General features: G+C 42.4%; 1 protein-coding gene across 10 annotated transcripts in view; it reads right to left on the reverse strand.

The window, feature by feature from the left end:
* Window positions 1–10,156: 10,156 nt before the first annotated feature.
* The window catches only part of stxbp5l (syntaxin binding protein 5-like), a 565,552-nt gene continuing 549,106 nt past the window's right edge, over window positions 10,157–26,602 (reverse strand). For all 10 annotated transcript variants that reach the window (XM_039745949.1, XM_039745947.1, XM_039745945.1 and 7 more), the window contains 3 exons: window positions 17,499–17,610; window positions 13,929–14,149; window positions 10,157–10,341 (listed from right to left, as the gene is read on the reverse strand). In XM_039745949.1, the coding sequence (XP_039601883.1) occupies window positions 10,300–10,341; window positions 13,929–14,149; window positions 17,499–17,610 (375 nt within the window). In that variant the 3' untranslated portion in view covers window positions 10,157–10,299. The remainder of the gene's footprint in view (window positions 10,342–13,928; window positions 14,150–17,498; window positions 17,611–26,602) is intronic.

A 26,602-nucleotide genomic window follows, 5' to 3' on the forward strand; every position in this document is an offset into this window, starting at 1 on the left:
TCTACAGCCCTGTTGGCATCCAGGGTTAGGGCTGCTGGGCCGGTCTGGACCGTAGTTCAGCCACACCAGGAGATGCATTCGATGGCAGGTGGTCAAGCACCTGAAGCAATTCCAGGTGAACTTTAAAAGGAGCCAGCAGCCACCACTCCGAGAGCCTGAGTCGGGAAGAGGAGTGGCGGTGTGAAGAGTAGTGTGTGTTTTGCTTTGGTTGGTGCTTTTGGAACTGTGTACTGCCTGTGGGACATGAGGAAGACGTACCCCACAGGTGAAGAAAGATAAAAGTTTATTTGCTTTTATACGTGCCTCTTGTGTCAGTCTGTGTTGGGTCGGTGCCTATATAGCGCCTTTGTTACAACAGTAATACCATTTGTTTTTATCAAATATGCAAATTATTTACACGAAAATGGATAAAGGTAAGCAAAAAAAAATGAAAACTCACCTTCACCCGCAGCAATGTCGGTGTCCACCTCACCCGCTTGCTGCTCAGATTGTGTAAGCCCTGGAATTCTGCCACCTTCTGCAGTGGTTTTGGCACTCAGACGGTGGGCTGCATTCACCTTTTCACGTCAGCCTTCATATCTGACCTCTTCTTTTTTAATTTCAGCCACTGTGTGACTCCTTCAATTTCCTTCTCTTGCTTATACCCCTGCTTAAGCCACCTACCTTCACTTCACTGAGCATTCGCTGAAATGTGTTGTTTTTCCATGTTCTTTTGGCATTGTCACCACACTAAATGGAAGTGCTTTATTTATATTGATCTGCATATTCAAATATACACAATTCTGGGTGGAGTTGGGGCGGAGCTGTAGGCGTGTCAATGTGTGTTAAAACTCACATTGACTGGGATTCATAAATGGAAAGTGCGTAGAATTTTTTTTTTTTGCTTTTCTATCTAATGCAATAGAACATCTCCAGCACATGTGAGTAGGAGACAGCTCCAGGGCTCATGTCATGTAAGAGATACCACGCTGAGACAAGACAGGGCTCTGTGGCTAACCAACTCTCCTTTTTCCTCTGGACTTCTCAAGGATGATAATCAGAAGACAAATGACATCATTTCCTCTCCAAAATGAGAAGCCCCACCCCATCCAGAAGTCTCCTATCCAAACTCGATGACCACAGGAAGTGGGTGATCAGTTTGAAATATGATGCCTTGTGGTCACCCCTTTAGGGACATCTTGTAGTTCCTGAACCGAGGATGAATTACGGCAAGTGAGGAGACGACAACAAGTTTTCGAGGCAAAAAGTGCAACAGTGTATCAAGAGCAAAAGTGCCAAAGTGCAGTCGTAAGTAAATAAATACACTAAAAACGGTGCAACGGGGTGTTCAAGAAATAGTTAAAGTGGAGTTAAAAACGTGTGCCATCATCACACAGATCATCACCGGTGATGCTCAGTAGATTTGGCTCGCCGTCATCTATCTATCTATCTATTATATAGTGCCTTTCACTCTATCTATCTATCTATCTATCTATCTATCTATCTATCTATCTATCTATCTATCTATCTATCTATTATATAGTGCCTTTAATCTATCTATCTATCTATCTATCTATCATATAGTGCCTTTCACTCTATCTATCTATCTATCTATCTATCTATCTATTATATAGTGCCTTTAATCTATCTATCTATCTATCTATCATATAGTGCCATTCATTTCTTTCTATCTATCTATCTATCTATCTATCTATTATATAGTGCCTTTAATCTATCTATCTGTCTGTCTGTCTGTCTTGTGCCCCGGGGGCCTATGATGTTGCTAAGATGGCCCTGTGATCATCTCCAACATACTGATGATGTTTTTGTTGTTAGTGGTTTTGATTTTAAGTTGGTGTTTAACCAAAGGTTTGAATGTAAGATGGAGCTGAGGGGTCCTAATGGACGTTTTCTAAAACTATGACAGGAGTTAGTCGAGCAGCTCCAGGCTGTGACCTTAAAATGAGTTCAACCAGAACACGGGGACACAGTTGGAAACTCATTAAGGGTGAATTTCCCAGAAACATAAAAAAGTTTTTCTTCACACAGACACAGAATAAGTGACCAAGTAGTGAGGTAGGGAGTGAGACAAGAGGGGCCTGAAGAGCTGGACTCGACGTCATTGTGAAGAAGTCCTGTGGTGGTCTTGTAGGACTGCAGGGCCTGTTCTCCTTTCCTCAGGTGCCATTTGACCTTTTTGAGACAATACTTTTGATAGTTTTTTTTTTTTGTGTTTATCCCCCACCCCCAGTTTCGTGTCCCAGCAGAGAAGATCAACTCCACAAAAAGAACGAGTCTCTGTCCCCTTTGTCTTCCACACAGCCTATAGACCATCGAGGCATTTTTATTTCTTTGATAAACAATAGGTAATCCTAAAGTGACCTTTGTCCACTTACACTCCATCTGGATAGAAAGCATTAACATTTTTGCACAAACAAACTTGTACAACATATACATTACATATGTAGAACAGTCTATATACAACCATATACAGTTTTATGACCAGTAACTGGAATCACAGGATAAAGTTCTACTTCTTCAAATGTTAAAATAATCAAAAAGAAGGAAGGAATTCCGAGGCAATTAAGCTGCAGCTTTTTTATTTTCTCATGACGTACTGCAATTTAATTTGCGGTGACCATTCAAGTCAAATGTTTTATTATTTGTCAGTGATGGATCGTCAACATCTGTTCTGGCAAACCCAAACCCAACCGGATTTTCAAATGGCGACCTCCTTTAATTGTGTAGCTGTGGTGCACTCAGGCTTTAGTACCAGGATGGTGTGCCTTGAGCTTGGGAAAGGCGCTATATCAATACAATGCATTATTATTATTATTATTATAAATTAGCTGAATATCAGGCTTACTCCTAAATCATATTTGATAAATTAGCTAACACTTTAGAACAGCGACTGCCTTACTGGCCCCTCTAATTCGTGTCACTCTTGTAAATCACAGAACACGGTGACCCGTTAGATAAACGCCATGTGGAGTAGAGTTGGAAATTAAATTATAAATCATAGCACATTGAAGTCAACTTGTTTGTGTTTCAAATGTTAAATGACTCTCTTTTAAGTCAGCTTAGGTAGTCGTGTCAGCCAGATAATATTAAATATCAAAATAATGACTAATGTCACACACATGCGCCTTGGGGACAGCTCTGGTGGTGGCAATTCAACACCAGTCCTCAAGGTGGCGCTGTATACTAACGACATTTCTCTTCTCCACCAAACACATGACTGGAAGACTGAGGGACCGCCCACTGATGATGTCACTTCCCATGCCCGTCACCTCTTCTCGCCTGGCAGGCATTTAAATCGGAAGCGTTGCCATCTTGTAGCGTCTCGCCTTAGACTCCTGTCCTGAGGGGCATTCATTTTTCTGTAAAAGCTTGACTTGCATTTCTAATATATGGGGGTCACAGTGTCGCCCCCCCAAACCTTCTTGGATTTGTTCTGTCTCTTTTCACACAACTAAGGAGTGAAATGGGGAGTTTTGACGCACAGGCAGTGTGGCCCGGTGGTTTAGGCTTTGGACTTTGGAAGGTTGTGGGTTCAAATCCCACCAGGGTGATGCAGAGCAAGTCGTATAACGTCACCCGCCAATGTCACAATTGGGAACAATACAAAAAGAAATGAAACCAGTTGAACAGAAATAAATAAATAACTAGAGCGCCGTTTCCCAGCCTTTGTCTTCTCCTTCTCTCCAAGCTCCGCTCATTCCAGTCCCCGACTCCACAAGGAGGCGTCATTTGCCTCACAGATGAGCCACTGGACAGAACGCCATTTGTGTCCCCAGTGCAGCCTACGGACGTTAAAAAAAAGAGCTCAGAGTTCCACGATGAAAAGCCGCGGTGACATCGGGAAGCGTGTAAGTGCCGTTGAGTACGAGAGTTCAGCGGATGGTGCCAGGCTCCATTTACGTTACTCCGTTTCTATCTGGCGTGGCTTGGGTGCGGCACTGACAGCTTTGAAGACAGTGAAGAAATTTTGGGTCACCCACAGGGTTGTCCCTTTTATTGTCCGGAGACAGTGAAGTCAAGATTATGGCTTTTGTATGCATTTGTCCCTTCAGCGGGGACAATGTCTTGATAAGTGACGGGTTGCTCTGTGCCAGTAATGGCACCTCCTTCCGGGTTTTATGCCTGCTGGACCAGAAGAGGCAGAGCTAAATGCCTTCACTGGGTGGCTTCACCACCTTCTCTCCCCACGGTGACGAGGTTGGCAGCAGTGCCCTCTTTTATAATCACATACCTCGACTGAGCCTGCAAGGGGGTCCCCCGAGGCACACACATGACACTCTCTACACCAATCAGCCTTTGTGTGCACTCACCGTGTAGTGTGTAATCGGTAAAGTTTGTGCAGCCACGTGCCAAAACATAAGGATGGCTGAGGGCCATAGGAGGACAATGGGGTACTAATGTTCTAGAAACTGCCAAAGCCAGGCGCAGAAATACAATCTTTTGTTATTATCAGGGTCTCATATATTTTCAGATTGATGGAGGGGGGGCCATTTCAGGTGTATTTTCATCGACGCTGGTCCAGTGTGGCTAACTCATATTCATTCACCCCACATTGTCTTTCTGAATTCATTGGCGACCCACTAGCAGTTGTCGAGCGTAATCAAGTAAATCCAATCAGTGCTTAGGTGACCCACTCGTGGACCAATGACATCAACCCGTCTGTGGTGTGACATGTGCAGACAACGAGACAGGAAGATTGGTTGGTGCCCCTCAGTACTGGCAGTTTAAAGTATGTCTGCTGATGACCCACGGAGCCTCAATTGCAGGGACCTTTGTGATCGAGAAACAACCAAGTTGACATACAGCCAGCTAGCTGGTCCCAAATGGAGCTGGAAGTCAATGCACGACTGTATTTGTATCTGCCTGGAATACAAAAATAAACTGAACTCCGCGGAGTGCAGCACAGCTGTTTGGTGCTTAGAGACAGCAGCGCTAATCACTGAGCCACCATGCTGTCTACACCAAATAAACCCCTTTGATGAATACCAGCAGCTGAGGTGACAAATGGGAGTTTATCACCTTGTCTGTGGTGTTTTTCTCTGGATATTCTTGTTTTCCACACAATTCCCAAGGGCAAGTCTTAGGTTATGTGGCAGAACTCTCCAGTGGCTCAAAATGAATGAGCGTAGGGATTATAATGGAATGGAGCTCCGTCCGGGACAGCTCTGGCAGTGCCACCAGTTTGCCTGTGACTTAACACTAGAATTACCAGAGCCTACGAAAAAACTCATAGATCCGTCCCACCTTAAATCACTTTGCACCTCTCTGTCAGTGTCTTTTGTCCTTTAAATGTGTTGATAAGCAGCAAGCAGCCTGCTATCACATTCCTCACCCCGCACAGTTTTCTCAGCTCAAGTCATTTCACCTACGTGTCAGTTGCTTAGAGTTGTAAAGAGTGAGAAGTCAAGCAAAATGACAGCTTTTATAAAGACTATATCGTTATTTGGAACACATGCATTTCATGTGTGTTCTGTGTCTACAGCGATCTATGAAAACACATCGTTAAAACAGTAACGCTTTTCATGCTTTAGTAATAATTGACAAAATGTAGACATGAAGTGTATAATGTGTGAAGCCTGAAGTCCAAATATCAAAGAAACACTTTGACAAAAGGTACAAATATAACAGAACAAGTGCGCTTTTATTCAAAAATATAACTGCAGGAAAAGAACACGCGTTAGGGTGCGACATTGACACACATTTACTTCAGTGGCGCAACGTTATCAACTGTTGACTGGTAATCTAAACTTCACAGGTTCAACCCCAGACGAGTTTATTTTGAGAAGTCAGCTGCTCTTATTCTTACTATTTTAGAATAAAAACATACATTTGATTTCAGTCTGTAACAGCCGGTGTAATTTATGATACTTGTAAAGGTTAGCTTTGTTGTTTTTTTTATTCAGTTTCATTCTCAGTCGTATTCACGATCCTAAACCCCATCTGACACTGCTGTTTTCACATAAAGACGCGCTATAGCTCTGCACTCTGTAGGAAGTAAGTAAATGAATCCAAATAAATAATATTATATTATCACTTATTTACAAATTAGAGCAACGTCAGCTATAGACTCTTCAGTACGCGAGCGACTCTCCACGCTAGTGTTTACATCTGGACGGTGTATGTGCCCCACAACATTAACATTTATATGTTACTTACATAAAAGCCAGATCGAAGGTTATTTACCTTGAGTTATTTACTTATCTTCCTACAGCGTAAAGTCACAAGTAGACTGCAGAGCTTCCTGTGTTTGATCGACACGGGCATGTTTACATCTGGACGGTGTATGTGCCCTTAAAAGAAGTCTGACTGCATTCTCATACCAATGCTTGTGAACTGAAGTGTCAGCAGGCACTTTTCGTGGCATTACACGTGTACTTTTTGAGCATGTCGATCAAACACAGGAAGCTCTGCAGTCTACTTGTGACTTTAGGCTGTAGGAAGGAAGTAACTAAATGGAAATACATAACATTTGATTTGGCTTTTATGAGAGTAAATTCTAAATGTTGATGCACAAGTGTAACAAAACAAGTACACTTTTATTCAAGACTATAACCGAAGAAAAAAGAAAGCAAGTTACAGTACTTTGTATATAAGAGCCAGATTGAATATTATTTATTTGGATTTAGTTACTCACTTCCTACAACCTAAAGTCACAAGTATAGCGCGTCTTTATGTGAAAACAGCAGTGTCAGATGGGGTTTAGGATCGTGAATACGACTGAGAGAATGAAACTGAATAAAAAAAACAACAAAGCTAACCTTTACGAGTATCATACATTTACACCGGCTGTTACAGACTGGAATCAAATGTAAGTTTTTATTCTAAAATAGTAAGAATACAAGCAGCTGACTTCTCAAAACGGACTCATCCGGGATCGAACCTGTGAAGTTTAAATTACCAGTCAGCAGCTGATACCGTTGTGCCACCGAAGCAGTCGTAGTAAATGTGTGTCGATGTCGCACCCTAACGCAGGTTCTTTTCCTGCAGTTATATTTCTGAATAAAAGCGCATTTGTTCTGTTATATTTGTACCTTTTGTCAAAGAGTTTCTTTGATATTTGGACTTCAGGCTTCACACATTATACACTTCATGTCTACATTTTGTCAATTATTACTAAAGCATGAAAAACGTTTCTGTTTTAACGATGTGTTTTCATAGATCGCTGTAGACACAGAACACACATGAAATGCATGTGTTCCAAATAACGATATAGAATTTATAAAAGGTGTCATTTTGCTTGACTTCTCACTCTTTACAACTCTAAGCAACTGACACGCAGGTAAACAGACTTGAGCTGAGAAAACTGTGCGGGGTGGGGGGATGTGATAGCAGACTGCTTGCTGTTTGCTGCTTATCGACACATTTAAAGGACAAAAGACGCTGATGGAGAGGTGCGAAGCGACTCAAGGTGGGACGGATCTATGAGTTTTTTTGTAAGCTCTGGTAATTCTAATGTTAATAGTTGATTACGCGGGTTCAGAGAAGGTATGGATGGATGGGTGGAAATACTGGACGAAATAATCAGATGATTTTACACTGATGGGGTTTATTGAAAAGGGAGGATGAGATGGGTGGGGGGTAGACTTTAAGAACCGTCTACAACTTCACATCAGCAAAATGAAGGAACTGCTTACTGATGTTCACCACAGCAAAGAGCCTCCACATCCAGTCACTGCTCAGGGAGTAGATATAGTGGTGGTCCACTCCAGCAAGTACTTGGGGGTCCAAATCAATGACAGGTGGGACTGGCCTGGTAACACAGAGGAACTGGGGGATGACAGAGCAGAACAGACTCGTCTGTCTTAGGAGACCACGTTGCTTTAATGTGGGCAGCGACATTCTGAGCAGGTGATATTGCTAAAGCAGAGGCCCACTGAATGAACACACTGAGTGAGGGGGCAGAATCAGTTATGGGACACACCGATATCTATCTATCTATCTATCTATTATATAGTGCCTTTCACTCTATCTATCTATCTATCATATAGTGCCTTTCATATCTATCTATCTATCTATCTATCTATCTATCTATCTATCTATCTATCTATCTATCTATTATATAGTGCCTTTTACATCTATCTATCTATCTATCTATTATATCGTGTCTTTCATATCTATCTATCTATCTATCTAATCAGTCTCTCTCTGACTATTATATTGTAGCCTTTCCTGTTGAACAGTCTTTTGTTTTTTTGTCCCTTTATCATTGTGTCATACAGTGCGTTTCATGTCCCTCTACCTATCCACCCAACATTGGAAGCGTTCTTGGGCTGAATTTCCCAGAGAGCCATGTGATGTAAGCGGGTGTGAAGTGTACCCCAATATTCCTCCTGTGTGTCACCCCCTTACATTATAAAGGTGGAACTCAAGACTAACAGCGCGTCGCCATTCAGTGTCATAATAAATCAGGCTGGCATGTAAGGGTTTGAAGGTGACGTTTATATATAAGATGTTATGAAGATTTTCCATGTTTTATTTAACTAAAAATGCACAATGTGGCGCCCAGATGCTTTGTGGACTGACGTGGAGCAGCAACGCTAATAAATGGTGTACATTGCAGTCGCTATTCTAGAGTGTCATCTAATTATTTCCAGATTTGCACGTGACAAAATTAGCATTGTAAAAATATATATTTTTTTTTTTTGTGGTATACATTTTAAAAGAATTCACAGTAAATTATTCGGACAGTCGCCTGACCACATATCTTAATGACTTCTTTTCTTTTTCTTTTCTTTTTTCCATCAGATCTGTTTTTTTTTTGTGAGATTGTCTACAGAAAACACTCAAACAAGTCACGCTGCTCTAAGTCTCTCTAACGCAATGGAAACGCAGCCGTGGACGACGTAGGACCACCAGAGTGGCCGCTCAGGAAATGACATCAGGAAGAAGGGGCGGAGCTCCTTTAGGTTTTGCCAGACGCCTCTCTTGACTTTAGTAACTAACACTGGCGTTTCATTAATCTTTGCTTTTGATATCCAGATTTTGATTGTTTTTCTTCTTTTATTATATATATATATATATATATATTATATATATATATATATATATATATTATATATATATGTATATATATATATATTTATATATATATGTATATATATATATATATTTATATATATATGTATATATATATATATATTTATATATATATGTATATATATATATATATATATATATATATATATATATATATATATATATATATTTCATTTTACAATTCAGTGGACAGCAGTAACACTCATCACAAAACCACAGAGTATAAAAAGTACCCAAAATAAAATCTTAAAAAACAAAACCCAACCGAAATAGACTAGGTGGGTGGGACGACGAGGGGGGGTCTGGATAAAAGCACCGCACCCCCCAGACAAGCACCAAGCGGCTGCCGCTCCGTCATTGAGATGTTTGACACAAGGAAAGGCGGTGCTTGCGAAATTCCAATGTGAATAGAAAAATGATGATGAGGATGATGATGATGACGATGAAGATTATTGTCATTTATTATTTTTTTTTTGCCCTAAGCAAAATGTAAACCCTATTTCAATTTCCGAAAGCATATTTTCATGCTTTAAAAAAATAAAAATTCCCCTCCCTGACTATCTTTTTTTTTAAAAAAAAAAAAAAAAAGGTTTGGCCTTTTAGCAATGCAGATTTTTTTTTTAATTTATTATTAAAAAAAATAGAAAGATTCTGTATTTATTTTTATAATTCTATGAAATTACCCTTTGTTTTTTTTAAATGTGACATGCTTGTTTATTATGGCAGTTTGTTTGTTTGTTTGTTTGTTTGCTTTTGTTTTTCTTTGTCGTTGTTTTTCTGTGTCTCATGCATGCTTGCTTTTAAATTCTTCGAGAAGAGCATCGACATAATAATCTGTACATTATCGTTTCCATTGTTTTTGTCAGAGTTCAAGGAGCAGAAACCTCTGTAGGCACAGATAACCAGTGCAGCGAAGTCACCGTCACCCACCCACATACGGGGGAAAAAAACGAAACAAAACAAAACGGGGGCAAAAGTCCTCAAGTCGGTGGTCTTCCTTTGGCAACACTTCAAGTCTCTTCAGACACAGCCGGCCCGGCCTTCTCTTTCCAATTTATTTATCTATTTTTTTTTTTTTTTTGCAGTTTCCCACACACACGTTGGACTCCACGTGTTTTCGTTTTTTTTTGCTGGCGGGAGAGAAAAACGCGGGACAGGCAATCAATCGACCTCCCCACCGAAGCAGGAAGTGAACAAGGGTGGGGGTCCTGTTCTCCGTCGGGACAACCTCAAGGTGAGAGAAAAGTCTTCCTTTTTGGCAAATCAGAACTGGTACCACTTCTTGTCCTTGTACTTCAGCATTAGCTGTAGATAACAAATGTAAAGAAATAAAGTAAAGGAACAGAAGTGCACAGGACAGAGTATCACATCAAACTTCCATTGTTTCGTCTTTCGCTCAGTTTTATTGACTTGGTGTCAAATGAGCAGTTGCTCACGGAGTCCCGAATGGGGCATCTTAGATACAGCATCTCACCAAAGTCAGTACACCCCTCACATTTCTGTAAATATTTTATTCTATCTTTTCATGGGACAACACTGAAGATGTGACACTTTGACACAATGTCCAGTAGTCCGTGTACAGCTTGTATCACAGCGTCAATCTGCTGTCCCCTCAACATAACTCGACACACAGCCATTAATGTCTAAACCACTGGCAACAAAAGTGAGCACACCCCTAAGTGACAAGTGTCCACATTGTGCCCAGTTAGCCATTTTCCCTCCCCGGTGTCATGTGACTTGTTAGTGTTACAAGGTCTCAGGTGTGTTACATTTGGTGTCCTCGCTCTCACACTCTCTCTCTCATACTGGTCGCTGGAAGTTCAACATGGCACCTCATGGCAAAGAACTCTCTGAGGATCTGAACAAAAGAATTGTTGCTCCGAGGCTATGAGAAGATGGCCAACACCCTGAAACTGAGCTGCAGCACGGTGGCCAAGACCATACAGGACAGGTTTAACAGGACAGGCTCCACTCAGAACAGGCCTCGCCATGGTGCCCGTGCTCAGCGTCATATCCAGAGGTTGTCTTTTAATAATAGATGTACGAGTGCTGCCAGCATTACTGCAGAGTTCAGCCTGGCAGTGCTCAGACCATATGCCCGCCACACATGGCATCAAATTGGTCTGCATGGCTGTCGTCCCAGAAGGAAGCCTCTTCTAAAGATGATGCACAAGAAAGACAAGCAGACTAAGGACATGGATTACTGGAACCACATCCTGTGGTCTGATGAGACGAAGATCAACTTATTTGGTTCAGATGGTGTCAAGCGTGTGGGGTGGCAGCAACCAGCTGAGGAGTACAAAGACAAGTGTGTCTGCCTACAGTCAAGTGTGGTGGCGGGAGTGTCGTGGCTTGGGGCTGCATGAGTGCTGCCAGCACTGGGGAGCTACGGTTCATTGAGGGGACCATGAATGCCAACATGTACTGTGACATCGTGAAGCAGAGTGTGATCCCCTCCCTGGGCCACAGGGCAGTATGCCAACATGACAATGACCCCAAACACACCTCCAAGACGACCACTGAGGGTGAAGGTGCTGGACTGGCCAAGCATGTCTCCAGACCTAAACACGACTGAGACATCCTAAAACAGAAGGTGGAGGAGCGCAAGGTCTCTAACATCCAGCAGCTCTGTGATGTCGTCATGGAGGAGTGGAAGAGGATTCCAGTGGCAACTTGTGAAGCTTGTGTGAACTCCATGGCAGTGCTGGACAATAATGGTGGGCGGCCACACAAGATATTGACACTTTGGGCACAATGTGGACATTTGTCACTTAGGGGTGTACTCACTTGTGTTGCCAGCAGTTTAGACATTGATGGCTGTGTGTTGAGTTATGTTGAGGGGACAGCAGATTGACGCTGTGATACAAGCTGTACGCGGACTACTGGACATTGTGTCAAAGTGTCACATCTTCAGAGTAGAGCCATGAAAAGATATCATCAAATATTTACAAAAATGTGAGGGGTGTGTATTCACTTTTGTGAGATACTGTACATTGCAGTTATCATTCCAACAAATGACGCATCACAAACATGAACAGTGTTGTGACAAATCCCATGTCAAACGTCATATAGCAGAGACATATGCATTGAATGGCGCCCTGCAAACGTTAAAGCTGAGATCTACACTGATTGTTTGAACTTCACTCCATCTTAGATGGGTAGCACAGCTCATTCCATAAATAATTAATTTAAGTCACATTGAGAGGTGTACAAAAAATGTATAATTTCCAAAGATCACAATAATTTGAAACTACCTATACTAGAATTTACAAACAATATGATTTTTAAAGTATGAGGCAACTTCTGCCATTTACAAAGCTATGAAGCGGGAATACTTTCCAAAATAAGGCCATGAATAGTGTCCATTATTTAATAAATATCCTAGAAAGTGCAATCAGCAACAAAAGACATCAAGAGAACTCAATCCTGGGGTGTCCCTTTGGCCTGCTCCAGCCACTTGTGTCCTCAACAATGAGCCGGATCACCCTCGGGTAATCACGCCACATGGCTGTAGTGCCGTAACTGACGCTCCGTCACAATGCAGGTCGTGTGCCTCATTCGGGACCCCATGAGCAGCACAAAATCAAAGCAGCGGGGCCCAAGGATTCTCTGAAGAGACACAGTACTGAAGGGGTCCAATCTTCATCAAAACAAGACTATCGATTCAGATTCTCTACGTATCAAAACCCCGTATACACCTTAATAAGAGGATAAAAATGTGTGTGTGTCTTTCCATTCCAGTTGCTATATCTCGGTCATTCCATAAGATGGCGCATCACAAACATTTGTAGTAATGAATTACATTGCATTTGTCATTCCAACAAATGACGCATCAAAAACTTTAACAGTGCTTTGACAAATCCCATGTCAAATGGCGTATAACAGAGACATATGCACTAAATGGCACACTGCAAACGTTAAAGCTGAGATCTACGCCGATTTTTTGAATTTCACTCCATCTTAGATGGACAGCACAGCTCATTCCATAAATAATTCATTAAAAATGTTACATTAGGATGTGTACAAATAAAAGTATAATTTCCAAAGATCACAATAATTTGAAACTAACTATACGAGAATTTACAAACAATACGTTTTTTAAAGTATGGTGCAACTGCTGCCATTTACAATGCTATAAAGCAGGAATACTTTTCCAAAATAAGGCCATGAATGTTGTCCATCAATTGATAAACATCCTAGAAAGTGCAATCAGCAACAAAAGACACCCAAGAACTCAATCCTTGGCATGACCAGCCTTTACCCATTGGTCCGCCATCATGCAGTTTCTAATGGTCCTTGCCTGCTTCATCTGTAATCTCAGCCTGTCCTGATGAGGAGGGTGATGATGTGTCAGCCATACTTTCTGGTGCAGTGTTGCCTATTCCTCTCTTGATGACTTTGGCCAAGTTTTTGGGAGTCACGAAGTTGGGACCAATAAGACGCCTCTCTGATGATTACGGCATAGTGGAGAACAATCTGCCTGTGCGCCTAAGGATTGACGGAAGCCATCCGTTTTGACCAAATCACCGACTCCATTTTGAAACTCCAACTCCATCGGTCTGTTTCTCAGCCATTATTGCGACGTGACTACTTTTGGAAATGACGCCGATCTCCTGACAGGAAACGTGTGGTGAGGGGATGCCATGTGCAGAGTTGGGACAAAATGAAGTTTGGGGGCTGAAAATGACTTTGGCTCTACATGTATACAGCACATAAACACAGTATTTGTATTTATTAAAACTTAGTGTGACTTTCTGTACATTAAGGTGACTAATAGTAAATGTGATGGGTGATTATTTACAGCAGCAGTTTTCATCTGCCGAGGGCAGCAATTGGGTTTGTTTTTTTTTTTGCATATTTCCAATATTTTGTTTTAAACACATCACACCTACCTCATGGGCATGCTTAGAGAAGGCCTCTGCACTCGACATCATAGCGGCTGTGCGATCTTCGAGTTCTCCCAGTCTCTGTCCCCTCTCGTCCAGTGCAACTCGAGCTCGGGCCAAATCACCCACCACCCCACCGGCAGCCGCCTTCATGCCTTCTATCCCTCCTGGGCCTGGAATATGCTGAGCGAGACTCCGTGAGGCCTTCCCGGCAGCGGCTTCACCGACTAAAAGGAAAGAGAACAGCATCAGGACGTGGACATGGCTGAACCTCACTTGACCTTCTGCATCATCTCTCATTCAGAGGATTCAATGAACACGTCTAGAATATCCAAACCATAAAGAGATGAGAGAGGAAGAAGGGTGGGACCCTGAAGAAAGATACACCACTGAATGGATTCTCATGAAAGACTTCAAAAAAGTATATCTATCTGTCTAATCCTGCCAACTACGCTAAAGCATCTATCTATCTATCTATCTATCTATCTATCTATCTATCTATCTATCTATCTATTATATAATGCCTTTCAAATCTATCTATCTATCTATCTATCTATCTATCTATCTATCTATCTATCTATCTATCTATCTATCTATCTATCTATCTATCTATTATATAGTGCCTTTCACTCTATCTATCTATCTAATCCTGCCAACTACGCTAAAGCATCTATCTATCTATTATATAATGCCTTTCACATCTATCTATCTATCTATTATATAGTGCCTTTCACTCTATCTATCTATCATATAGTGCCTTTCATATCTATCTATCTATCTATCTATCTATCTATCTATCTATCTATCTATCTATGCTTTATAAATTTTAAGAATCATTTTTTATTATTGTGGAGCATTTTCAGTTCCCCTCTCCCTTATTTGAATTTTGAATTTGAGTCCTTTAGCTTTTGTTTGGAAGCCAAGCTGTTTTTTCTTCATGAACCAGGTTTCCATCCAAGGAGTTTTTGCGAAAAAATATTTAGCGCTTCAAATTTTAGCTGATTGAAATGCTAATTATTGATACAATGTTGTACATGTCGACATAATATTTTTCTGTTTAACTTTAGCGCATAAATTCCATTATCAATACTTCAGATGTCACAAAAACTACATTGGAAACACTTTTTGTCGGAAAAAAAGGGCTTTAACGCAAATAAATGTGTCACATGATACATTTTCATCACGCAATCAAAACGAGAATGGCGGAGCGGTTCGCATGGTCTGATGAAGAGCCTCGTTATTTCTCGTGATGAGCCAATGCAGTAGCGGATAGGCTGGGTCTCCTGAACTCCCTCCACATCAACTGTAGCCTGGCGGTGTCTCTCACGATGTCTAAATAATACAAAAACTGCAAAGGTAATTTACTGTGCCAGTCAAAATATTCAATCAACCGTGTGTTTCATTATCTAAACATTTTTTTTCTTATTATTAAATGGCAGATGTTTTAGCATATTATGAGAAATTCTCTCAGTAATATTAACTTTAGTTTTTTTTTATTAAACCTTGTTATTTTGTATTAATTCAAATTTCAGTTTTAATTAAAAACCTTAAGGACAGCAGGATACAGTACTAATGCAGTTGTCATCGCACTGAGAAGGGATGTTGAAAGGTAGGCTCACCTGTACAGATCCGATGCTGCAAACACAGCTGCATCATGGGCACTTCTAGGAGTGCCAACGCAAATGTCTCGTATCACGCACCTGTCATCAACAAGGGCCTGGAGAACAATAGATGGCCACCCTTTGCGATTAATGTAATCGCGGTAGCCTTCCGTCGGGGGAAGAAGAGGCACATGCGTGCCATCCAGCACACCGTAAATCTGTGGCACAAGATGCACCAAGGAATTGCGGTATGAAATTTCATTGGCCTCCACTACAGTCGGAAGTCTGATATAACGGCGCATTCATTTTTCTTTAATTACGGTGCACACAGCATATACACATCGATGGAAACCCCGAAAGTTTCTCCAACTACTCTATACTCGCCGCAGGTTGCCAGCTTGTAAAGGGCGATGGCAATCCGCTTTGGGGTTGGAACCGGTGGTCAGTGACAACCTGTGATGGGCGCAACATCAGGACTGATGAATCCACACAACATCTCAAACGTTGGCCTTGTCATTCTAAAATGTCGCAGCCAGAGATTTTCTGTGAAGTGTCTCCCCACCACCTCCTTCCAGAAGGTCTTATTCCGTCGTCTCTCCCATACCCGTGGGTTTCGTCGCACTGGGGTACTTTCTTCGAGCTCTAGGGCTATCAGACAATTCCAATTATTTGTGAAACTGAAATAACAGTAAGCTGGCAAATTTCAAAAAACTGTCTGAATAATCTCTCCATTTCTTTGTTTCTTTGTTTAGTGGAGGGGGTCTAACGTGGAAAACAAAAGGTAGATAATTAGCGACATACACAAAATTATGGATGGAAACGGCTCAAGGGCAGATTTTTTTCGCGATTCAACAAAACTTATGCGACAGTTCGTTTTGGAGGGGATGACGTCATCACGCACGCCATTTCATCGATAAAAAGCCAGTTGGATGGAAACAGGCTGGAGACAGCAAATTTCGCACATTTTTTTTTTTTAACGTATATTCTGCTTGTCGATAACAAAACGTCGCAAAAAACTGGGTGGAAACTTGGCTAATGAGGCCTACATTGTGGTTTTCTGGCTTATCTCGGTGAATGGATCTGTTTATGTTAACGTGGATCCTCCTTTTGAGTTTTGACAGCCCTGTGTATTCATTTAAGTAAAATTAAGTTTTTAATAAAATGAGGGAGAGTAAGGCAGGCCCCGTATTGACGCATTAGTTGCTCCTGATTTCACACATAAATGCCATGATGTTCTTCACATGTTCCAATCTCAGTTAACACCTTTGAAAAAATGATCATCCTATAAGATTATTTGGACAAAATCTGCCCTTCTTCTTCTTCTGAAAACTCCTCGTCAGCAACCTGTCGTCACCTCCCTTATCCTGCTGGCCAAATCCATCCATTTTTCTCGATGCAGACATTTCCCCTTGACTCTTAATTTGTTGTGTTATGACGCACCAAACGTTCACTGACTTGCTGGTCTTCCTTTACTTTGTCATTGCTTTCCAGATTAGCTATCATTAAAATAAATATAGTGCCTCGTCTTAATTTGTTATTTAATGATTAGCCCAGGAAGCTTCACATGAATCACAGTTAGATTAACGGAAGCAAGAACAAGCTGGTCAAGTTTAACGATAATACAGTAAATGTGACGAAGCAGTTTGCTGTACTGATTCTGATTTTGAGCATGGAAATGATTGCAGAGCAGAAGCGTAGTTGGCAGGATACCTCGCTAAAGATATCCACAGGTAAAGTACATGTAGTGATTTACCAGAGAGTTTGGGAGCATTTATTTATTTTTGTAATAGTAGGCACAAGCCAGGATCTCAGACACTCACAAGTCATTTTTGAATGTTTGGTTATAATTTTCCATCCAATCAGAGGCCCCGTTTTCCTAGCCATCTTTCCATTTCCAATACGATTCCTGACTTGCTTGATGGCTTCTCGCCACCCATTCAAAGCAGAGAATTGGTCATCACACACAGAAACTTACAGAGTTCTTCCCTGTCAAACGTCTGTCCACTTCCTCCAAAGAGTCCTTTGAGAAATCCTCGGTTCTGGGCCTCGGGGGTTTCTACGGGTGTGAACATCTCCCCCAGCATTTCCTTAAATAGTAAAAAATAGATGAGTGTTACACTAACATGAGGGCATCAAAAGATATGAATAAAAGTATAAGTACATACAGTAGGGTGGGCTTTTAGTGATACAATCCAATTTAGGTCAAGGGGCTCACTTAAAACGTAATGAAAGTCGGTGGTCCCGCTCGGTGACAGGCAGCCTGAATGCTCTCCGTGTTTCTTATTCCCGGACACTCTCAGTTCCCAACAGTTAAACAGCTGAGCTGACCATCATGTCTGAGTACCTGAGAGGGGCTGAGTACCTACGTGTATCCTACGATGGGCTTACGAGAGACGCATGAGGTGGGCTTCATAAATGGATGGATAATTATGACTGATCTTCTCAGTCTGGAAATTAACAGGACTTGTACAAAAGTATAACTTCAGAACAAACATCAGCGCTGTCTTCCTGGGCAGGGCAAAGTAGAGGGGGGCATTCCTGCCCTGCCAAACTGATAGGCCTGTCAGTTAATTATTCTGAATTAAAAATAATATGAAAACGCCATTAACAGACACTTGGACTAGAACTCAGCATATGCAGGCTTAAAAAGAAGAACATCCAAATAACAAATAAAGATTTTAGGACCTTCTGAGCCCCAACTTATTCAACTCCTCACTCTCTGTTTCTCCACATCGGTGCTGGGGACCCCCTTGTGGCTGCAGGGTTTTGTTCCAACCAGCTTCTGTTTTTAGTTGGACTCCTGGGTGTGGAGTAGCAGGTCCACAGCTCAAGTCAAAGGGCCACTTTGTAAATAAATAATGGCGGCTTAGCGAGGGGGCGTGGCCTGTGTGGTCCCAGGTGATGTGTGATGCGGATGGTCCTCACTTAAGTGCACAGGTGAGGAGTCGCCCACATCTGTAATTGGTGCTGGGAGCTGCTGATTGCCACATCTGATCCACGTCCCCGTAATGAATACACTGAAAAAAGTCTAACATTGCTGTTGTTCATTCAACGTAAATTTTCTCTTTCAAGCAACTTAACTTTAGTCATTTAGTGTTGTAGCTTGAAATATTTGGCTTCAGATCTCAATTAAAGTAAAAAAAAATGTGTTTGTACCAAAGTAAGTTATGGTGGAGGGAATAAACATCCATCTATCCATCCATTATCCAACCTGCTATATCCTAACTACAGGGTCACGGGGGGTGTGCTGCAGCCAATCCCAGCCAAGGCAGGAAACAAACCCTGGGCAGGGTGCCAGTCCACCACAGGACAATGTCAATATGGCAGCTTATCACGGTGGATGACCACGTCCGTTGCGGACACTGCATAGCCGCCTCATGCTCATGACACAAGCATTTAACTTTTCGTGAAATTTGTCGCTGCGTTTTTAGCTGTGTTGTTATTTTATCTTTCTGTTTTATATTCAATATATATTGGCGTAGCCGTCACTGCAGTCCTTGCTTTTCTTTCCCCAAGTAACCGATCGCCACACAATCAGCTCTGTAATAGATGTTAAGCCATCTGTAAGCTTAGCGCCGATTCTTCAAAACGTTTAAAGAACATTGAAATATCTTTGTAGTACATGTTTAATTATTCTATCCCAGTGAAGAATATAGATTATTTAAATGAAGTTAAAGTTTTATGTGTATAATTTAACAAACATATTTTGCTGCATTTCACCTTAAAATGATATCGTCATCATATGTAAATACGCGCTTTATAAAGTGGCTCAGGTTGTGAGATATTATAACTGTAGTGCAAGTTTACAGTGAGGTGATTGGACTTATAAGTCCTAACAGTTCTACAAGGAGCACTTGATTGAGTGCATTTAAAGTTCTTGGGATGAAACTGTTTGTGAACCGCGAGGTCCGTACAGGAAAGGCTTTGAAACGTTTTGCAGTGGCTGAGACAGCGTGTCCTTAAAGCCGTATACCGATAATTCTCTTTCTGATCAGCTGCTGCTGTGATTCACACTCAGATACAGTGATATAAATACTCCGAGTGGTGCAGTGAGAGTAATATGGAAAAAGATGATCCGCTGTGGCAACTCCTAACAACAACAACAACAACAACAAGAAGAAGAAGAGTAACAATGCTAAAGCACGTCTGGTATTTGGACTACTATGGCTATTCCCTCTACCATTATATTGTTACGAGTTAATTACAATCAGATGCATTACACTAATAAACAATATGCGGTTAGTTTCTGTGTATTCATACAATAAGGTGTGACCACACAGGAACAGTAGCACTGCTTTGACGCTGGGTGCCGCCAGTCTGCAAAACCGAGCAGAGAACTTGCATACGACAAGGCATGAGGTACCGTGGAAAAGTGTGTGGCTTTACGCCAAGTGTAGGTTTTATACATCGCGATTTGAACGTGGAAGAGTTCTTACGCAACATTTCTGAGCGTACGCACCGTTCATACAGGAGGCCCCTGGTCATTTTCAGCAGCTGACTTTTATAACGGAGGATTTCTGGTAAGTAACCCTGTTTCTCAACTGTTCATTTTAAGTATAAGAACTCGTAATAAAACATACTTTTAAGAAAGATATACAAACGTTGAATTATTTTTTGCTGTATATGTCAGATTTACTCGGTAAAATGCTTGTGTATTTGCACTAGATTTTTAAATAAATGTAAAAAGTACAGCATTGGAATGTGTTATGTTCAGAATATTTCTAATAGCATAAAAACAGTTTACGACAACAACAACATTTATTTCTATAGCACATTTTCATACAAACAGTAGCTCAAAGTGCTTTACATAATAAAGAATAGAAAAATGAAAGACACAATTATAAAACAAAATAAATCAACATTAATTAACATCGAATAAGAGTAAGGTCCAATGGCCAGGGGGGACAGAAAAACAAAAAAACTCCAGACGGCTGGAGAAAAAATAAAATCTGTAGGGATTCAGACCATGAGACCCCCTGACCAGTCTCCTCTGGGCATTACGACCAATAAACCATTTTAAATTATAACAACTTAAAAAACAGATTTAGTTCAGTATAAAACAAGTGAATTACACTCAAGCACTCGAAATGATTTGCCTCAACTTAAAAGCAGGGGAGTCACCAGTAAAAGAAAGGCATCATGCTTTGTGTTTAAAAAGAAAGCTCCCAGCCATTGTTTTAACCTCGTTGTTTTTTTAAAGGATTTTTTTCTAATGGTTTTTATCCTCCACCTCTCACTTGTTTTTATGGATTATTTATTTAATAACTTATTTTGATACACTGCCCTTTGTGTAATTTGGACACTTTGTCTTAACTTTACTTGCTGTTTTAATAAAAGCACTTTTGCACTTTTTGCACCATCCCCTTGCTTTGTTGTGTCTCACTGTCTAGCTCATCGGTGACATTACTGACTGTGCCGGGTTCAAGGGCTCCCAGAAGCGTGTCTATCCTTCTTTGTGTAAAGTAAAACTTCCTAATATTCGTGTGAAATCTACCCTTAACAAGTTTCCAACTGTGTCCCCGAGTTCTTGATGACCTCATTTTAAAGTCACCTTCTCGATCCACTGGACTAACTCCTCTTCATCATTTTGAACACTTCAGTCAGGTCTCCTCTTCATCTCCTGTAAAGGCTCAGCTCTTTTAATCTTCACTCATAACTCATCCCCTGTAGTCCTGAATCAGCCTAGTCGCTCTTCTCTGGACCTTTTCTTGTGCTGCTATGTCCTTTTTGCAGCCTGGAGACCAAAACTGCACCCAGGAATCCAGATGAGGCCTTACCAGTGTGTTATAAAGGTTGAGCAGAACCTCCTGTGACTTGTACTCCACACATCAAGGCGCTATATAACCTGACACTCTGTTAGCCTTCTTAATGGCTTCTGAACACTGTTGGGAAGTCGATAGCTTAGAGTCCACTACGACTCCTAAATCCTTCTCATAAGGTGGACTCTCAATTTTCTGACCCTCCATTGTGTATTCAAACTTCACATTTTTACTTCCTATGTGTAATTCTTTACATTTACTGACAATAAATTTCATCGTCTACAAATCTGCCCAAGCCCGTCTGCTGTCCAAGTCCTTCTGTGAAGATAAAACAGATTCCAAATTATCTGCTAATCCACCTATCTTGGTATCATCTCTAAACTTAACCAGCTTGTTCTTTATATTCCTATCTAAATCATTTATATATATTAAAAATAGCAACGGCCCCAGCACTGCCCCCTGCTGGTCACGACTCTTAACATCGGCCAATTTTGATGAGGTTCCTCACACCATCACCCTTTGTTGCCTGTGTCTAAGCCAATTCTGCACCCATCTAAAAACATCACCCTGAACTGCCACTTCTTTTAATCTGATGCCCAACCTCTCATGTGGCACCTTATCAAATGCTTTCTGTAGGTGCAGTGGATGAAATGTGCGATGCCCGGGGCCTCCCAGCCCCTTACAGTCAGGATATTCAGCTGACTGTGAGCCCCCCTGTGAATAACAACAACAGTAGGGTTGACCTTACAGCAGAGCTGCCCCTTCCTATTCGCTGATCATAAACTGTGTGTGGGGCCTGGGATCACACAGGGGGGCGGGGAGCTCCACTGAACAGCCAATTGGGTGGCACGTCTCTGCTGCTTGGTTTACTGGACTTGAGTCAGGTAGCTCCTCCCACAACCCTGATCTTAACCGGAATACAAATGGGCGCATCACACAACATCACTGATGTATTACGCAAAGCAACAACCTCCTCGATGAAGCGCAGCTCTGGAGGTCCGCAGTTAGCCTCTGTTGTGTCATGAATCATCCAATTAACATCATTGACAGTCACCCGGCGTGGTCATTTTCCATTAAACGAGCAGAGAGGTGGCGATGGGTCAACATCCATCAGGAGCACAGAGAAGAAAAGAATGAAAGCGTGAAGAAGCAGCTTGCGCTGAACTTACAGGTGGGTTTAAAAAACGAAATTTAAGGAACTTCCAGTAAGCCCGCTAACGTTACATCAACTACCACTATACTAAAGTTACTGGAGTAACTATGGAGTAGCATTATGAGTAGTAGCTTTGATATTTAGGGTTTAACCCTTTGACCGCCACACACTTAGGGGGGGTTTATGCATCCCCTGGCTGCATTTTTTAAGGAGATGTCACAATTCACCAAGAAAAGGTGAGACTTTAATTTTCATGCAAAGAGCATCACAATTACTGCAACACGGATTATTTTACACACCGCCAATGAACTGTTAAAAACAACTGCAACAATCTTTAATGATATGTACAAGGTGCAACTAATGCCATTGATCAAGTCGAGTCAAGATGGCGAGTATGCACTGGTACATCACGTTGCTGCACCCACTACACGGCGAAACAACTTGGGATCCCGGTTGGCAACCCCCCAGGCAGGCACACGGTCCAGTCCTACCCTCCAGAAATGACCCTCTATCTGCCGCAGCCAGGTGTTATGTGGGCGACCCCTTGGCCTGGTCCAGTCACTCGGGTCCCCAACAATGAGGATCTTACGAGCCGGATCACCCTCAGGGAAACACGCCGTAGTGACGTAACTGACGCTTCCTTACAATGCAGGTCATGTGCCTCATTCGGGACTCCATGAGCAACTCAAAGTCAAACCAACGGTACCCAAGGATTTTCCACAGAGACACACATGAAGGAGTCCAGTCTTCGTCTCAGGTCACTGGATAGCGTCCATGTCTCACAACCATGTAGCAATACAGGAAGCACCAGGACTCTAAAGTCTTGGACCTTCGATCTTTTGCTGAGATATCAGGAGCGCCACAAACCCCTTTAAAGTGACCTCATGACCCCCCATGCTATCCCAATCCGTCTACTGACTTCATAGGAAGAGTCACCAGAGTCACATGAATGTCACTGCCAAGGTAAGTAAAACCCTCAATAAGGTCGACACTCTCTCTGCAGACAGACACACTGCTGATGGCCGTGCCCAAGAGGTCATTAAAGGACTGGCTCTTGGTTTTTTATCAGGACCCTCGCAAGCCCAGGCACTCAGACTCCTCACTCAGTCTCTCGAGCGCCCCGATCAGAGCCTCCATTAACTCTGTGAAGATCACAGCATCGTCAGCAAAGTCAAGATCCATGAATCTTTCTTCACCAACAGATGCCCCACAGCAACTGGACCCCTCGACTCTGCCCAACACCCAGTCCATGTAAGCATTGAACAGAACATAGGAACAGAACAGACCCCTGACGGACCACAGAATCAACTGGGAAAAACGCAGAGGTCCTGACTCCAATCTGCACAGCACTCACAGTACCAGTGTAGAGACCGGCCATGATATCCAGCAATCTCGAGGGGATCCCATGAACCCTTAGGATGTCCGACAGGGCAACTCGATCAACTGAGTCGAACGCTTTGTGAAAATCGACAAAGGCTGCAAAGAAACTCTGCTGATATTCACGTTTGCGCTCCATGAGACCCTCAGTGCCAGGATGCGGTCGATGGTAGACTTCTTAGGCGTAAAACCAGACTGTTCCGGTCGCTGGTAGGTGAGCAAGTGATCACGGATCCTATTGAGGACGACCCTAGCAAGGACCTTACCCGGCACCGAGAGCAGCCTGTAGTTGCTGCAATCCAGTTGATCACCCTTCCCTTTCCAGATAGGGACGACAAGTCCCATGTTCCACTCAGTTGGGATGATGCCAGTCTCCCAAATGGAAGCAAAGATTGCTTGCAGTGCCAGGTGGACAACCTTACTACCAGCCTGGAGAAGTTCACCCCCTGGATACCACAGATCCCTACAGCCCCCAAAGCTGGTTCACCACCGGTTCAATCTCAGTGAGACTGGGGGGTTCACAGCTAATTGGAGGATCAGCCTCAAGGACCATGGACCCAGAGATATCCAACGTCCTCACCAGAGGATGAGCTTTGAACATCTGCTCAGAGTAGCCAGCCCAGCGGGTCGCAACTGCAGTGTCATCCGTAAGGACCGTTCCATCAGCCACCCTGACTGCGACTCTCAGAGGAACAGATTCACATGTGCATAATTCTTTCAATCCACTGTAAGCAGGACGTGGATCACAAGACCACAGATGGTGTGTCACTTCCTCACAGATTCTTCTAACAAACGCCTCTCGATCTGCCCACAGAGCCCTCGTAGCCATTCTTCTCAGTTCCCGGTACAAACCAGGGTTGCCATTGATGAAATTCAGTCAATCAAATGTGCTTGAACTGGCTGCACAGAGAGGCCAACACTGATACTCGCAGGCCAGTCTAGTGCAGCTGGTAATTTCCAGGGACAGTGACGCTGATTCACTAGGGGGCACCAGTGGTCACGAGCTGGCTACTCAACGAATGTACGGCACGGACTGATCAGCTCTGGCGTGCGGGCAACTTGCACTGGGAACCGACTATAACTGGTTGCGGTGGTTGAAGAATTAACAGACATTATGTGATGTTACAGTCCCGAGCTTAGGGGTTATTCATTACCACCAGACCACCGCAGGACCTCGATGCATTGTTAAAGGCTGATAACGTTAGCCGACATATGAAGTGCTCCAAGTTTGTAAATGACACCAACACACTCAGGCTCTCTGGCCTACTTAGTCAGTGACTGGCTGAATTGTGGGAAAGCACCAGGCAAGCAACTTTGACATCCATAAAGACCAAGCGGCTATGTTTGTCTACTATGTTGTATCACATCCTTGTCATTAAGGGTTGGGTCCCCAAGAGGCAAGGCCACCCATCCATCACTATTAAGGGACTGCCTTCAGTCACATATAAGGATGCTGGGAGTTGAAGTCCGAGCTGCTAATCATTTCATATTAATTTAGAGAGCACGTTTAAAACAGCCCAAAGTGCTGTACAAACCATTGTAGCATTCAGCCGGGATGCCTCCACACTGGGAAGACCCGGGGGAGCAAGCGTGGCCAAAGCGTTACCTCTTCCGGTGACGCAAGATGGCAACCCCCCTGGTTTGCAGCGGTGCCTCGGACTTCGTCAGGGTTCCATGGGAGTTGCAGTCTGGTGCAGCACTGTTGGGGTCCGCAGGTGCCGCCAGGGGGTGGTGCAGCAGGAGCTGCTTAGCCCTTATGGGCAGTGTTTTCGCCACATCTGGAAATGGGCAATCAAGCACCTTATTAAAGGAGCCACCAGCAACTACTCGGGGAGCCAGAGTTGGGAAGAGGAGGACGATGAAGCTTGCTGAGGAGGAGTGGAGGAGAAAGAGAGAAAGGAGGACTGGACGAAGAGAAAGAGTGAGTGACAAAGAAAGAAAGTGTGTGTTTGGGCTGTTGGGGACCCTGAACTGTAAATAAATCACGTGTGCTTTTTGTACTTGTGCCTGTGTTGGGGTTAGCCTTTACACCATATACCAAGTAACACAATCAAATAAGAATTAAAATAGCAATAAAAAAAAACAAATGAATAAACAATGGCAGATAAAAAGTTTAAAATCAAGGCAAGGGTTAACCTACAGAAGCCAAGAGAGGATGTGTAATATCGTTATTTTTCTGTAATCGCTTCCTCGAAATAACGGACTAATTTTATTGAGATCTCGATAAAACAAAAGATCTTGTTTTCTCAAAATTATGAAATAATTGTATCTACCATTTTATGTTTAGCTTATTGAAACCACGTCCTGTCCGACGGTTAGAAAGGCTTCAGCTGTATGGTCATCGCAATCTAAGCGAGCCTGACGCCAGGAGCAAAGGTTAAGTTTCGTTTTGTCGAGATCGCGATAAAATTATTTCATTATCGTGAGAAAACAAATTTTAGTTTTCTCTACATCTCTTTAAAATTATTCCGTTATGGTGAGAAAGTAAATTTTCGTTTTCTTAACATCACGATAAAATTATTCTGTTATCGTGAGAAAACTACTTTTAGCTTTCTCGACATCTCGATAAAATTATTTCGTTATCGTGAAAAAACTAATTTTAGTTTTCTCTACATCTCTTTAAAATTATTCCGTTATGGTGAGAAAACGGATTTTCGTTTTCTCTACATCTCGATAAAATTATTCTGTTATCGTGAGAAAACTACTTTTAGCTTTCTCGACATCTCTTTAAAATCAAACTTTGCAGCAGCACATTGTACCTATCACCATGCTGCATAACCTGTCCAAAGC

This window comes from Polypterus senegalus, chromosome 2 (genome assembly GCF_016835505.1).
Source record: "Polypterus senegalus isolate Bchr_013 chromosome 2, ASM1683550v1, whole genome shotgun sequence".
Taxonomy (NCBI): Eukaryota; Metazoa; Chordata; class Cladistia; order Polypteriformes; family Polypteridae; genus Polypterus; species Polypterus senegalus.